The following is a 14,358-nucleotide window of genomic DNA, read 5'->3' on the forward strand; positions in this document are numbered from 1 at the left end:
AAGATACCTCGATTAGAATTTATAGGACTAGAATGACAGATTCAGATGGTTTAATTACATTTAAAAAGTTTTCTGAAAAAACTTTTGCAATAAAAAAAAATAAATTGCCCATCAATAAGTGATATCTTTTAAAATGATTTTTGGTTATCTGCACATGAAGCAAACAGTGTATTCCATAAAATTCTTTAGGCACAGTCTGGTAAGATAGCTGCCAGAAAGAACAGGAAGAGCTGTCATTTATCTCTTGTGAGTACAATTTCCGAAAGTTGAATGAGGGCATCTCTCTCTGGGGATGGTCGAAGTTTACTGATCTCTCTTACTGCTTCATGGCAGTACTGCTGGGCGAGGTAGGTTGTTTGTTGCACACCATCACTCTACGAGATACAGAACAAAACAAATGCCTGTCACTGACTGAATTCCTGCTACAATAAATTAACACAGCTTTGAGATCGGATGAGCTGAGGGTTACAGTTAACAGTCAAACAACAGTCCTAACTTCATTTAGCATAGCTTTTTTTTTTTTTCTCATATAGAAGCAAATTTTTATTCTGTTAGCATGCAAAGCACCTAGCTCATCATTATTATGTAGTCATCCATTTCCCCCTAATTTTTACTTATTAGAGTTTCTTAAAAGTTCTACACATACAAAATCTTTATTTCTTAAGTTTTACTTTTTCTTACATTTAAAAATTTTGTATAAAGAACAAAGACATAAAATCAAAGTACAGAGGCTTTATGATGAAAATCAAGTTCCTTTCTTCCAAAGGCACTCACTTTATCCATTAGTTTTTCTTTTTTTTGAGACAGGGTCTCACTCTGTCACCCAAGCTGGAGTACATGGAGGGATCTCAGCTCACTGCAACCTCCACCTCCTGGGTTCAAGCGAGTCTCCTGCCTCAGCCTCCCACGTAGCTGGGACTACAGGTGCGTGCCACCACACCCGGCTGATTTTTGTATTTTTAGTAGAGACGAGGTTTTGCCATGTTGGCCAGGCTGGTCTCAAACTACTGACCTCATGATCTCCACCTTCCTCAACCTCCCAAAGTGCTGGGATTACAGGCGTAAAGCCACAGTGCCTAGCCTAGTTTTTATTTCTTAACAAGTTTAGTTATTATCTGTTACCTTTTTGTTAAGATGAGGATTTAGCCCACCCATACTGTGCCTCCTAATTTGATCATTACACTGCTGCCTTTATTTTGTTGAATACTTCTGTTAGGTAGCGTCAACCTCTGATTTTATCTTGTATACCAGTGCTTCTGTCCTTCCTCTAACCATACTGTTACACTATAGATACACATTCTATTCTGTAACCATGTATTAAAATATTGGTTCTCTCTAAAAGCCAGATACTAATAAAGTATCATTTCTATGGTGTAAAAATACTTACTGCAGAATCAAGTCATACTATAATTCTGTTTCTTTCTCCATGGCTCATGATCCCTCGTCATTTCTTTTTAATATTTTTTTTGAGACAGAGTCTTTTGCCCAGGCTGGAGTGCAGTGGCATGATCCTGGCTCACTGCAACCTTTGCTTCCCAAGTTCAAGGGATTCTTGTGCCTCAGCCTCCCAAGTAGCTGGGATTACAGGCATGTGCTACCACGCTGTGCTAATGCTTGGCTTTTTAGTAGAGATGGGGTTTCACGATGTTGGCCAGGCTGGTCTCAAACCCCTGACCTCAAGTCATCCACCTTGGCCTCCGGAAGTGCTGAGATTACAGGCGCGAGCCACTGTGCCCGGCCCCCTCTGTCATTTAGAATAGAATATTCCTAACACTGGTTGAAAGACCTCTGATTTTCTATACCGGTTGCTTAAAACATGACACATTTTAGTTTGCTGTGCCTTTTTGTACAGAAGCCTGCCTTCTCTGTGTTTTTCACACATTTTGCCGAAGTATCTCTGCAAATAACCCACCCAGAAAGTGTTCATGGGAAGTCAACTTTTTAGTCCTGATGTGGGGTGACTTTCTTTTGCCTTCAGATTTAGTGGATCTGAGGTTTAAAATGTTTCCTCCTCAGGCCTGGCGCGGTGGCTCAAGCCTCTAATCCTAGCACTTTGGGAGGCCGAGGCGGGTGGATCACAAGGTCAAGAGATCGAGACCAACCTGGTCAACATGGTGAAACCCCGTCTCTAATAAAAATACAAAAAATCAGCTGGGCATGGTGGCGTGTGCCTGTAATCCCAGCTACTCAGGAGGCTGAGGCAGGAGAATTGCCTGAACCCAGGAGGCGGAGGTTGCGGTGAGCCGAGATGGCGCCATTGCACTCCAGCCTGGGAAACAAGAGCAAAACTCCATCTAAAAAAAAAAAAAAAACAAAAAAAAAAGTTTCCTCCTCATTTGGAAGATCTTGCTCCACTGCCTTCTAGCATCCAGTATTTTTGCCATTCACTGAGCCAGTTTTGACACCTTTTCCTTGCAGAGAGGACAACTTTATTTTCTTCCTGAAGTACTTGTTACATGATGGTACCAGTCCTCTTAGCTCTATTTTTCACTTTTCCCCCTTTCCGTTTTATACTTGGGAAGATTTCCTCAATTTTACATTGCAGCCCTTTGGAGTTTGTTCCTCACAGTGATTTTCAGTTTCTTAGAGCTTGCTCTTACTCATTTAAAAAGTATGATCCTAGCCGGGCGCGGTGGCTCAAGCCTGTAATCCCAGCACTTTGGGAGGCTGAGGCGGGTGGATCACGAGGTCGAGAGATCGAGACCATCCTGGTCAACATGGTGAAACCCCGTCTCTACTAAAGATACAAAAAATTAGCTGGGCATGGTGGCACGAGCCTGTAATCCCAGCTACTCAGGAGGCTGAGGCAGGAGAATTGCCTGAGCCCAGGAGGCGGAGGTTGCGGTGAGCCGCGATCGCGCCATTGCATTCCAGCCTGGGTAACAAGAGCGAAACTCCGTCTCAAAAAAAAAAAAAAAAAAAAAAAAAGTATGATCCTGACTTGTCTTGTGAATGCGGTATCTTTTTGAATCCTCTTATTTTTTTCCCCAAGTTTTTTTTGGTTGTTATTTTGGTCCTGTTCTTTGGTTCAGCAAGCTTCGGTCAACTCTTTTGTAATCTTGAGTTGTCTATTCACATTTAATGAGGAAATAGGGACTAGAAGCTCTGTGGGTGAACAGGGAGCTAGAATTTTGGATGTTTAGAGAACATTCCCATGGATTTTTTTTTTTTTTTTTTCTGTAAATGCATTTCTGGCTGGGACTGCTGGAACTCTGCTATTTTCCATCGGTGCTACAATTAATTTCCTGCTTTTCAGTTCCACTTCTCACTCCAGTCCTCAATAATATACTATTATTTCTGAAGCCAGAACCTCTCCCAGGGATACTGACTCCTTTTATCAGCTATAGCTCATTCCCATAGTTTTTAACAGTACTTTCAAACCGTTCTCCAAAAACAGCAGTAACGCAAATTACAAGGCTTAACAGTACAGTCCGTTAAAAGAAAAATAACCTTTTGGGGGCTGGAGGTTGCTTTTTAAAATCTTTTAGAAGTCTGAAAGGTAATTATTTGGAAGTCTTTTGAGTACTATACTAAGTATAGATCTCACACCTCAGTTGCTTTGTAACAATTGTTTGCTCCCTCCCTCTCATCCAGTAGGTCTGCTGGCTGTAAATGATAGTGAACTGGGAAATGGCTAATTCTCAAAAGAGTCAGTCACCAAAACTCAAGTCATGCAAAGAGATCTGGCTTCCACAGAAAAGTTCTGAAGATACGTGGCAATATATCTGAAACTAGCCACTAGCCCCTGAACAGGGTTAAACCATTCTTCCTTTAGAAGAAAAACATTTATATAAATGTATATTTGCCTAAGTTGGTGTAACTTTTTTGAATGATCATTTTAGTAGCACTTTTATAACAGTTACATAGGACAGACTAGGAAAGTCCAATTATGAGTAGACTATTGCAGCAGCCCAGATGGGGACATGGATGAGGCTGGAGCCACGGCTGGGTGACTGGTGGCCCAGTGATTCTATTGATGGATACACAGGGAAGGCTGGCTGCACACCACTGGGCTTCAACCCTAACAGTTCACCAGAATCACTTAGGTACCTTACATTAATGTCTGAGCCTTACCCAAGACCAGTTAAAATCTTTCATAAGTAGTCTATAAGAGAAATGAAAATTAATTTAAAAAAATCAGAAAACTGACTTTTCCCTCAACTTTTTTTTCATATCAAGAGTTGACCAGTCTTGTGTCTGTAATTTAATTTTTAGTTTAAATGTAACATTTTTGGATTAAAGGACTTTGCCATGTTGTTCCTGCTGCTGCCTTGCTTTTGAAAATAGTCTTACCTGTAATACATACTGTCTCGCTCTGTCCACGTCTCCCGGCAAACTGAACCGTCTCATGATCATAGCATTCATTTCTGGGAACTAACGAAAAAGAAAATTTATTTATTTCTCTTGGGAGAAACAAGTGTTCTAACACTAGTTTGTAACAATAGGAAATAACAAGAAACAGCAAAAATGTAATTAAATGTCTCGATGTGGGGGAGCGATAAAGTGGCAACAAAAGCGAAGAGACATCCGATCTCTGCCCAGGCACTGCAGTACGTGTGCAGGAGGAGACGTTCGTCCTTGTTTATTCTGATGTTTTATCCTAGTCCCACACTGAGTAAGAGAGGCAGGAGGAATAAAGTACCTATCTAAAACAACATGGTTCTGGCTGGACATGGTGGCTCACTCCTGTAATCCCAGGACTTGAGGAGGCAGAGGCTGGTGGATCACCTCAGGTCAGGAGTTTGAGACCAGCCTAGCTAACATGGTGAAACCCCATTTCTATTAAAAATACAAAAAGTTAGCTGGGTGTGGTGGCGTGCACCTGTAATCCTAGCTACTCAGGAGGTTAAGGCAGGAGAATCACTTGAGCCCGGGAGGTGGAGGTTGTAGTGAGCCGAGATTGCACCATTGTACTCCAGCCTGGGCAACAAGAGTGAAACTCCATCTCAAAACAACAACAAAACCCGACATGGTTCTTAAACTTTAGATTGTATCATTCCTAATGCCTGTGCTGCCTGTGGGGCCTCCCTCAGTTTCTGATTTAGTAGGGTTGGAGCCTAGGCATGTAGTTCCAACAGATTCCCAGGTGACACCATTATCTCTGATCTCTGCCAACAACATTTTCAGAGCCACTGGCCTAGGATGAGGATGGGAATTGGGCATTCTACTCTAACTACTAAATTGAGGGCCAACTGAACGCTACCGAGTTTTCTGAGCTGAGAGCTTTATGTGCAGAGCTCTGCCTTAAGCAGTGTGTAGAGTGGATTTGAGCAGTGTTATGCAATAACACTGACTGCATACTGGGATCAGCTGGGGAGATTTTTCTTTTCTCTTGAGACGGAGCCTTGCTGTCACCCAGGCTGGAGTGCAGTGGCACAATCTCAGCTTCCTGCAACCTCAGCCTCCTAAGTTCAAGTGATTCTCTACCTCAGCCTCCCTAGTAGCTGGGACTACAGATGTATGCCACCATGCATGCCAGGCTAATTTTGTATTTTTAGTAGAGAGAGGGTTTTGCCATGTTGGCCAGGCTGGTCTCCGACTCCTGATTCTCAGGTGATCTGCCCACCTCAGCCTCCCAAAGTGCTGGGATTACGGGTGTGAGCCAGTGCACATGACCTGGGGAGGTTTAAATACAGTTGCCTAGATCCTGTTCCCAGAGATTTTGGTTATATTGGCTTGGGGTTTAGCCTGGGCACCAGGACTTTCAACCCCATCTCGCCCACCCTGGTGTTTTTAATGTACAGCCAAGGTTGAGACCTATGGAATTAAGAGTCATGGAGATGGAACAAACAGGTTACTGTAGTAGGTTATAAAAAAAGGCCTGAATTAAGCTGACAGCAAGAACAGGAAAAAAAAATAGGTAAAAAAGAAACTGAAGGTAAAGTCTATATTCCATAATACTTAGGAACTATTTAGATCTGTCACCATCAACAGAATACAAAGCCAGCACACCAAATCACTTCACTGCCTAGATCCGAGCTCTAGTCTTGGTTTGGCCACCAGCTGCCACAGCTGAGTGTGACTTCCTTAGTCCCTGGGGTCTTAGGCCCCTCATCTCTGTGACCTTGCCCTAGAGCTCTAAGATGTCACAGTGTTTGGTCTTGGCCACGTCAGTGCTTACAGCAGCTGCCAGGTTTTCCCTGGCAGTGAACCTGAAGGATGAAGTAAGTTGTCTTGTAACCATGACCAAGGTATTAGTAATTCTAGAAGAAAAAATAGGGCATACATAGAAAAGCCTCAGGCAAATGATCGCAGATGAAGAAACAGTGTTCTTTTCAGACCAAAATATGTGTCAGAACCAAGCTCTAAATATGTAGAGACTGCTAACATCCTTACAGAATTTATAGAGCCAGCAACTGGTTAGTTCTTATGAAAACCAGTAATTTCCTTTAGTTACTGGTTTTTTAAGAAGAAAACAAGCTACTAGAAAGAAATCAGGGAAGTCCCAATCAACTTTTTTAGTAAAAAAGCCAAATCAAATAGGTTTTAGTTTTATTTTTTGAGAGTTGTTCTGTTTCCCAGGCTGGAGTGCAGTGGTGCAATCATAGCTCACGGTAGCCTTAAACTCGTAGGTTCAAGTGATTCTCCCACCTCGGCCTCCCAAGTAGCTGGGACTACAGGCGTGCACCTCATTTGTAAATTTTTTTATAGACATGGGATCTTGCTTTGTTGTCTAGGCTGGTGTCAAACTCCTGGCCTCAAGTGATCCTCTTGCCTGGGCCTCTCAGAGTGCTGGGATTATGGGCATGAGCCACCACACACAGCCTGTTTTTTTAATACCACATACCAATACTGGATATCTAGAAGGTTTTATCATTTAACACCGATGTGATCCTCTCCTAGACATCTGGTGACATTACCTTGTTTATGACGTATAAGCTTTTTCTACAGTACCAGCATGTGTAGGAAGATGTACTGATTGGGTGGTTTTCTCTGATGCTTTTACTATAAAAAGCACTGAGAAAGCAAAATTTGAAAAAATGTTTGCATTGAGTGACTACATCCTTCCAAACATGTCGTGTGTGCAATTTTAATATGCAAATAGCAGACTCTTCCAGGCACTCCCCAGGCCCCTTAATGTGTACGTGGAAAAGAAAAGAAGCACAGCAGGAGGAATAGCTGCCTGCAGATTTAGTGAGAAATAACAATTGTTTGCTCAGGTGCTGCTTTAAAGAGTGGGAAAACCACTTGTGGATAAATCATGTTGTAAGTGTGAAATCCATCCATAAACTAGACCACCAAGGTGATCCGTAAAGTTTTGTTTTTACCCAAACAAAATGTGGGTAACTCTGAGGCACCAACTAGTCACCACGATAGCATAAGGCGTGTGCAGCTGGTGCAGGGGCTGGTGATGGCATTTGGAAACGTGGCTACAGCCTGACATTTAGGTCTAGTGACTTATCAAATAAGGAAGAGAAACAGAAGAAAGGAAATATATTTTTTTAAAGAGATATTTGAAAAGCAGTATCATCTCACCAGAGAAAGGAAAACACCTCCATTTTGTTTCTGAAGCTTTCAGAAATCCAATTAACATGGAGTTTTTGTTCTTAAAGAAAATATGTGCACATACGTGCATGGAAGGAGACTGTCATCCTTTCATCCCTGGGACTTCTCCAGAAATCCCCAAAACTCTCTTAAATCCTCTGGACCAACCAGTATCAGGAAACCCCTTAAGAGAGATGTTAAAAATAAATGAATTCCAGAGAGAGGGAGTCTGTCAGGTGCTGGGTGGAGCAAACTCCGAAACAACCCACCACAGTAAGTTAAAAAAGGAAACGGTGGTTTCCCCAGAACGCTTGTCCTGGTCCAGTATGCAGAAATGGAAAAGTGCAAAGACTATCTCAGCAGCAAACAAAACTCACCTACCAAAGGGAAAGGGTTCCAGACATCTCAGAACGACTCCACTAAGTAGGTACGCTGTTCACAATAAAGAAGACATGACACAGAGAGGATGCTGGGAGTATCAGTGCCTGGGGGAGTTAGTCACCTGCGCTGTGGGAAGGCCTGTTGGGTGTCATAGCTACTAACTTCTCAGCATTACCGGTGGCAATAACACTATGTAAGATAGAAGAAATGAGTACTGGTCTTAGACTTGCTCAATTCCCTGCTGTGCCATTTACCAGATGTTTAATTTTGGCAAGGTTTGAGCATCAGTTTCTTATTTGTAGGATAGCCACCATCGTATCTACCACAAAGAGGAGTTGTGAGATTAGAGATATTGTATGAAAGGATCCTCTGTAAACTAAAAACACATTTTCATTAAGTGGAGAAACTGCACATTCTTACGTTATTTTTGGAACTTGTTTTTACCCAGAATTAATTTTAGTCCCATAAATCTTTTGACACATTTCTTGCTAAGAATCTCTTGTTTGACAGTATATTTCACAACAGAGCTGAACCTTGCTGTCTTACTAGAATACAACTTAAATACTTATTTGGCTGGCCCATGTGTCACAAGAGAGAAACATCAGTCTACTTTTGAAATGAGTCCTGTCCAGAGTCGCTTCCTGCTTGGACTCATTCTGTGTTCCCTTTTCTGAGGCTGCAACGTGCCTTCTTTTAAACTCACTGCCTTATGAGCAGATGAGAACACTGCTGTCTGGGGAGCGTGAGTAGGTGCCTCATGACTGGGATTTCCCAGTGAAGCACATAAACTGTAGCTTGGGGCACAGTAATCTTTCTTTCTTCCTTTTTTTTTTAACCTAGCATTTTTCAATCTCATGTAGATTACTGACAGAGACTATGTAGGAAAGTAATGTTTGCAGTTGTATAGGTGGTAGCCAATGACTCATTTTTATAATCCCCAGCATAACACCTACATGGCTCAGATGTTCCTCACTCATGCCTTAATGTACAAAAGGGGGTTTTGTAAATTGTTGTTAAAAGTGGGCACATGTATTATGCTCCTTGATTTTGGGCTGGCAAGTATTAACTCTCATTGGGAGAAAGGGCCTATGTATGGCATACCTTTCACTTCTTCCCTCAGCCTCCAGAGTTTGAGAGGATGGAACCCTGTAATAATGAGGGCAGGTGTTCCCACAAAGCACCCCAATATCTCCGTTCATAGCCCTTATTCCTCCAGTCGCTGCTGTCCACCAGCAAGTCACCAAAGTAGCCTGGCCCAGCCACCCAGGACATTGGCCTCCCCTGGTCAGAATCACACTGCCAATGGCTGTGCTAGATAGCGAGTGAAAGATAAACTTTCCTCTCCAATCAGAAACCCAACAAAAGCAAGGGCCGTGGTTTCTGTATCACAGTGGAATCACTGATCTCTATGGAGGACATGATTGACCTTTGTAAATGTGAAGACAGAATAGAGGCAAAATCTCTCAAAGATCAAAAGTTACTATAATTTTAGACCAAAGAGCTAATGTTTAATTTCATGGCACAGTGACGAACATGTTACTGCTTTGATACATAACAAATTTAAGTACTACTGAGATAAAAATCTATTAAGATGTCCCAACACCAGCTAATGTCTCACTTATTTCAAGTAACATTCAGTACAGCCAAAGCCATGTGGCCAGCGTCTGGAGGAGGCTGTGAGGCTGTCTGCTTTGTCCGTTGCAGGAACATCTTTGAAGCTTCCTAAGCCTTTCATTCACATTAAAGGGGGACATGCGGACAGCTCTACCGACTTCCTTACTTCCCAGTCCCTTCATCTGGAGGAAGGAGGAACTCTGGGTCTGCCGCACTTCACTGAATTCTTGAAATTTGAGGCAATGGCCTAACTTCTAAGGCCTCTCTCAGAGCAGCATAATCTCATTTCACTTCTAGAACTGGAGAATTTCTTATGCCCTTGATGCTTCCTGTGCCTTTTTAAGGGGCTCTGAGGACCACCAAAGCCCAGTCCTATAATCAAGATGTGGAAACCATTCACCTTGCCAGTGCCCAAGATGTATGGAAATAATCATGATGCTACCTCACATGCTTGCAGCACACCACAAGACACGAAGACCTTAAATAGGATCTTAGCTAAACCTCGCAATCACCCTGGGAGGAAGGTGGCCGCCATCTCAATTTTACAGACGGGGAAATGGGCTTAGCAAGGCAAAATGGCCAGCCCCAACATCTCACTCAGAGCCAGGATCAAATGCAGACCTGCGACCTCTAATCTAAATGCCATCCTATCCACTGTGCCACGGGACATCAATTCTGTGGGGCTATCCAGTGATGCGTCAAAGGGGGTTTGTAAAACCTACAAAACCTACCTGCTGACAGGCAAACAGGACAGGACCAGTGGCTAACCCGAGCTTCAGATCAGCTGACGTTGGTTTGCCCATCTGGTCAGAACATGAGGTGAAGTCCAGAACATCATCTATTAGCTGGCAAAAGGAAAAATGGGATGTAAGGAGCACCGCCACGCCAACATCGCCACCATCATTCTTACTGTTTGAACGATTACACACTACGGGAGGATGCTGACTGTGTCACTATACCACCATTCTTATAAATAAAAAGCACACCCACCTGAAAAGCTATTCCTATATTTTTCCCGTACTGATAGGCGATCTCATGTACCACTGGGTCAGGGCATCCTAGAACAGAGACCTGAAACAGAAAGAGCATTCTGAGATAAGCTGCTTCCAGGCAGCAACAAAGCAGCCGATCCCTGGATGAAGAAATCATGTGTATATGCCTTTAAATAGGAAGTAGCGGGGCTGGATTATGCACATTCGGGAGACACTGACATCAGAACACCAAGTATGTACAGAATCACATTTCCAATCAAAGAATTTCAGTCTCAGTGTGTGTTGTTAAATTCTAAGAAGATCATCGTTCCACAGCCCCTACCTTCAGACAGCATAAGCAGCCTTTCCCATTGCTTAGGAAAAACTGAGCTACAATTGGACTAGTTCTGCTGGTAATATGCTAAGTAAACCCTACTGACATGCAAAAGAAACAGACCCCAATCTGCAAAATACTGACTTCTAGCCCTCAGCAAACTAGCCCAATTACTACTGCTGGCTTTAGTAATCTGTCAATTTTCCCTCATTTCAGGAATAGATACTAATGTAATCACACACAATGCTGCCACACATTTCCCCATCTGTAGTCCTTTCTTTTCATCTTTGGTAATTTCCTTTGTTTCTGAATGCAGTTATTTCTTAGTGTGTCCATAAAAATAGTCTCAACTCTCCTGCTTTGGACACAGACATCATTCTTCTATTATCAGAAGGAAATTCACTGGTCCCACAGTTCCCCCATTTCTCTCAAAAGAAGTAACTGTATAAAAACCCTTTACCCTCCTTTCAATGGGGGAGAAATAGAACTTCTGAAAGTCCTTTTAAAACTCCAAAAAGCTAGCTGGCTCCAGCCGCTGCAGTACGTTTCCCAGTGCCCTGCTAGGCATGTAAAGCAGGCCCAGCCACATTTTCAGAAAACAAAGCCTGGGTAAAACCAACAGCGGGGAGGGGAGGGACGGTCTGTGTTCTGCTGGGGAGGAAGTGTCTCTGTTGACGCTCCATGAGAAAGCCACCTGGCGCCCTGCACAGTTGTCTGTCAGGCTGGTGGATGCCAGGAAACCCTGGCCCCTGACCTTTGGTGCTGCGTCTGTGGCTCTCCAGTCAGCGAGGCACTCTGCTCAGGCGTCAGTGTGGTACAGCGTCACAGGCTCTGCAGGGAGACCGTGGGGCTGCATTCGTGCCCCTTACACATACCATGTGACCTTGGCATGTTACCGAATCTCTCTTGGCTTCAGTTTCCTCATCTGTACAATGTAGAAATCACAAGCACTTACCGTGTGGGGTTGCCGTGAGAAACGGATGTGATGCTGCATTTAAGCCCTTGGTACAGTGCCTGGCGCCTGGTTAGAATGCAATGTGTGCTTGCTATGATCATTATCATCATCTCTTTTTAGAAATTGGGCCTCACTCTGTTGCCCAGGCTGGGGTGCAGTGGTTCAGTCACAGCTCACTGTAACACTGATCTCCAGGCTCAAGGGTTCCTTCCGCCTCAGTCTCTTGAGTAGCTGGAACTACAGGCACGCACTACCACATCTACCTAATTTAAAATTTTTTCATAGACATGGAGTCTCACATGTTGCCTAGCTGGCCTCAAACTCTTGGGTTTGTGACCCTCCCATCTCTGCCTCTCAAAGCGCTGGGATTACCAGGCCATGAGCCACCGCACCCAGCTGTTTGCCATTATTCTGAATAATCCTCCTCCTCGGAGCCTTGGCAGTGTCCATGCACCTCTGCCAGCTAAAGCCAGATCACATCATGTCCGCAGCCTGAGAATGCTTTTCGCCAACTTAATGGAGTCTGTTGACTAGGTAGCGCTTGGCCAGGAGTACATGATAAAATTGCATGCACCACAAAAGGTCACGTGGCCACTGACTTGAGTGAGCAAAATGCTCGTAACTGCTTTCAACAGCAAACATTTTCCCACAAGCAGGCACCCTGGGAGACCACGTAGGGGACAATTCAGAAACTGAGAAGCTAAGATATCCATCAACTTGGCCGAAAGGGGAGCACAGGCAGCCTGGGCTGTGCTGAGCTCAGAACAGAATGCCACTGGGGTCAAGATCCTCCCGGGTGGAAGTAACTGATAGGGAAGCAATCTCCTGTAGTGAGATTAACGCTGTTTCCTCAACCCAAAGCCACGGATAATAAAAACTTTCTTCCTGAAAAGTGAAAGATTTTCTGAAAATCTTACTATTTTTTTTTTGGAGACAGAGTCTTGCTCTGTCACCCATGCTGGAGTGCAGTGGCAGTGTGGGGTCACTGCAATTGCCACCTCCCTGGTTCAAGCAATTCTCCTGCCTCAGCTCCCATATGCCACCATGCCCAGCTAACTTTTGTATTTTTACTAGAGACGGGGTTTTACCATGTTGGCCAGGCTGATTTCCAACTCCTGACCTCAGGTGATCTGCTTGCCTCGGCCTCCCAAAGTGCTGGGATTACAGGTGTGAGCCACCACGCCATGGCCTAAAAATCTGTTTCTAAACATCTTAATGGATTAAAATGTGTGGAGCCCATTTGTATGATTTGAGCTAAACCTCACAATACCCCACAAATATGGATTATGTGGTTGGTGATGATAAAAGCTAACAATTCCTGAGCACCCACTATGTGCCAGGCACTGTTCTACAAGTTCTCCCATTTTAAGTCACTTACGAGGTTCAAGAAACTGAGGCACAGAGGGTACCAGGCATTACATAGCTCTGACATGCTGGAACCAACCTGAATTTCATCCCAGAGAGTCTGGCTTCAGACACTGTTCTCTTCATACTTAGCTGTGCTGCATCTATGCTGGGTAATGAAACGGAAGCTCCAAAAGGTCAAGAAATGTGTCCAAGTAAGCACAAAGCTGCAGTCTGCCTGCACCAGCCCCTCTGCATCCACACGTGCCGACACAGAAAGAGCTTACTTAGTGGGCAGCCAGCTTCTGCCTGACATATGGCGAAGGACATTACTGCTAAGATTTCAGCTACCCCAGATTTGCGTGGGGTAGCATAAACACCATGCCAGAGAGTCCTGCTTCCCTGTTCCAGGTCAGGACTGCCTGGATCTGTGGCAGGAAAACAGAAAACTGCCACAAGTTAGACACAACACAGCACAACATACAAGAAGGCAAAGAGGTGCATGGGCCTGCACGCAGCGTCAGAGACAACTCGCATCTTTCTGAGAGTGGGTGGAGCATGAAGATGATTAAGTCAAAGAAAGTGGATGGAGCTCGACTGTTCTGTTAGAAGCAGATGCTGCAGCTGGGCTGTGCTGTGCATATGCACTTCTTTCTGGGGAAGGTTCACAACTTGCATCACATTCTCACAAGCCTTGTCTCAACAAAACTGGAAAGGGCTGGGCACGGTGGCTCACGCCTGTAATCCCAGCACTTTGGGAGGCCGAGGCGGGTGGATCACCTGAGGTCAGGAGTTTGCAACCAGCCTGACCAATATGGTGAAATCCCGTCTCTACTGCAAATACAAAAATTAGCCAGGTGAAGTGGTGTGCACCTGTAATCCCAGCTACCCAGGAAGCTGAAGCAGGAGAATCACTTGAACCTGGGAGTTGGAGGTTGCAGTGTTCTGAGATCGTGCCACTGCACTCCAGCCTGGGTGACAGAGCGAGACTATCTCAAAAACAAAACAAAACAAAAGAAAACAAAATGCTGGGAAGACCATTTGTATTGGCAGGGGACAAGCACTTGATATTTATCAAGCATCTCTATCTATGGAGTGTGTGTGTTTCCCACCATTAGTAAAGAGATATATTCCAATCCACATATGTACTGTGGCCTTAGTTATTATCAAAAATAGTAGAAAGCAGGGCCAGTGCAGTGGGGCTCATGCCTATAATCCCAGCACTCTGGGAGGCTGAGGTGGAAGGATCACCTGAGTTCAGAAATTTGAGACCA

The 14,358-nt window shown here is 44.1% G+C and overlaps 1 protein-coding gene across 3 annotated transcripts in view; it reads right to left on the minus strand.

The window, feature by feature from the left end:
• Positions 1-233: 233 nt before the first annotated feature.
• The window catches only part of PDSS1 (decaprenyl diphosphate synthase subunit 1), a 57,907-nt gene continuing 43,782 nt past the window's right edge, over positions 234-14,358 (minus strand). For all 3 annotated transcript variants that reach the window (XM_074404904.1, XM_039478531.2, XM_010341245.2), the window contains 4 exons: positions 10,471-10,551; positions 10,212-10,325; positions 4,294-4,374; positions 234-374 (listed from right to left, as the gene is read on the minus strand). In XM_074404904.1, the coding sequence (XP_074261005.1) occupies positions 234-374; positions 4,294-4,374; positions 10,212-10,325; positions 10,471-10,551 (417 nt within the window). The remainder of the gene's footprint in view (positions 375-4,293; positions 4,375-10,211; positions 10,326-10,470; positions 10,552-14,358) is intronic.

This window comes from Saimiri boliviensis, chromosome 8 (assembly GCF_048565385.1).
Source record: "Saimiri boliviensis isolate mSaiBol1 chromosome 8, mSaiBol1.pri, whole genome shotgun sequence".
In the NCBI taxonomy this organism is placed as follows: domain Eukaryota; kingdom Metazoa; phylum Chordata; class Mammalia; order Primates; family Cebidae; genus Saimiri; species Saimiri boliviensis.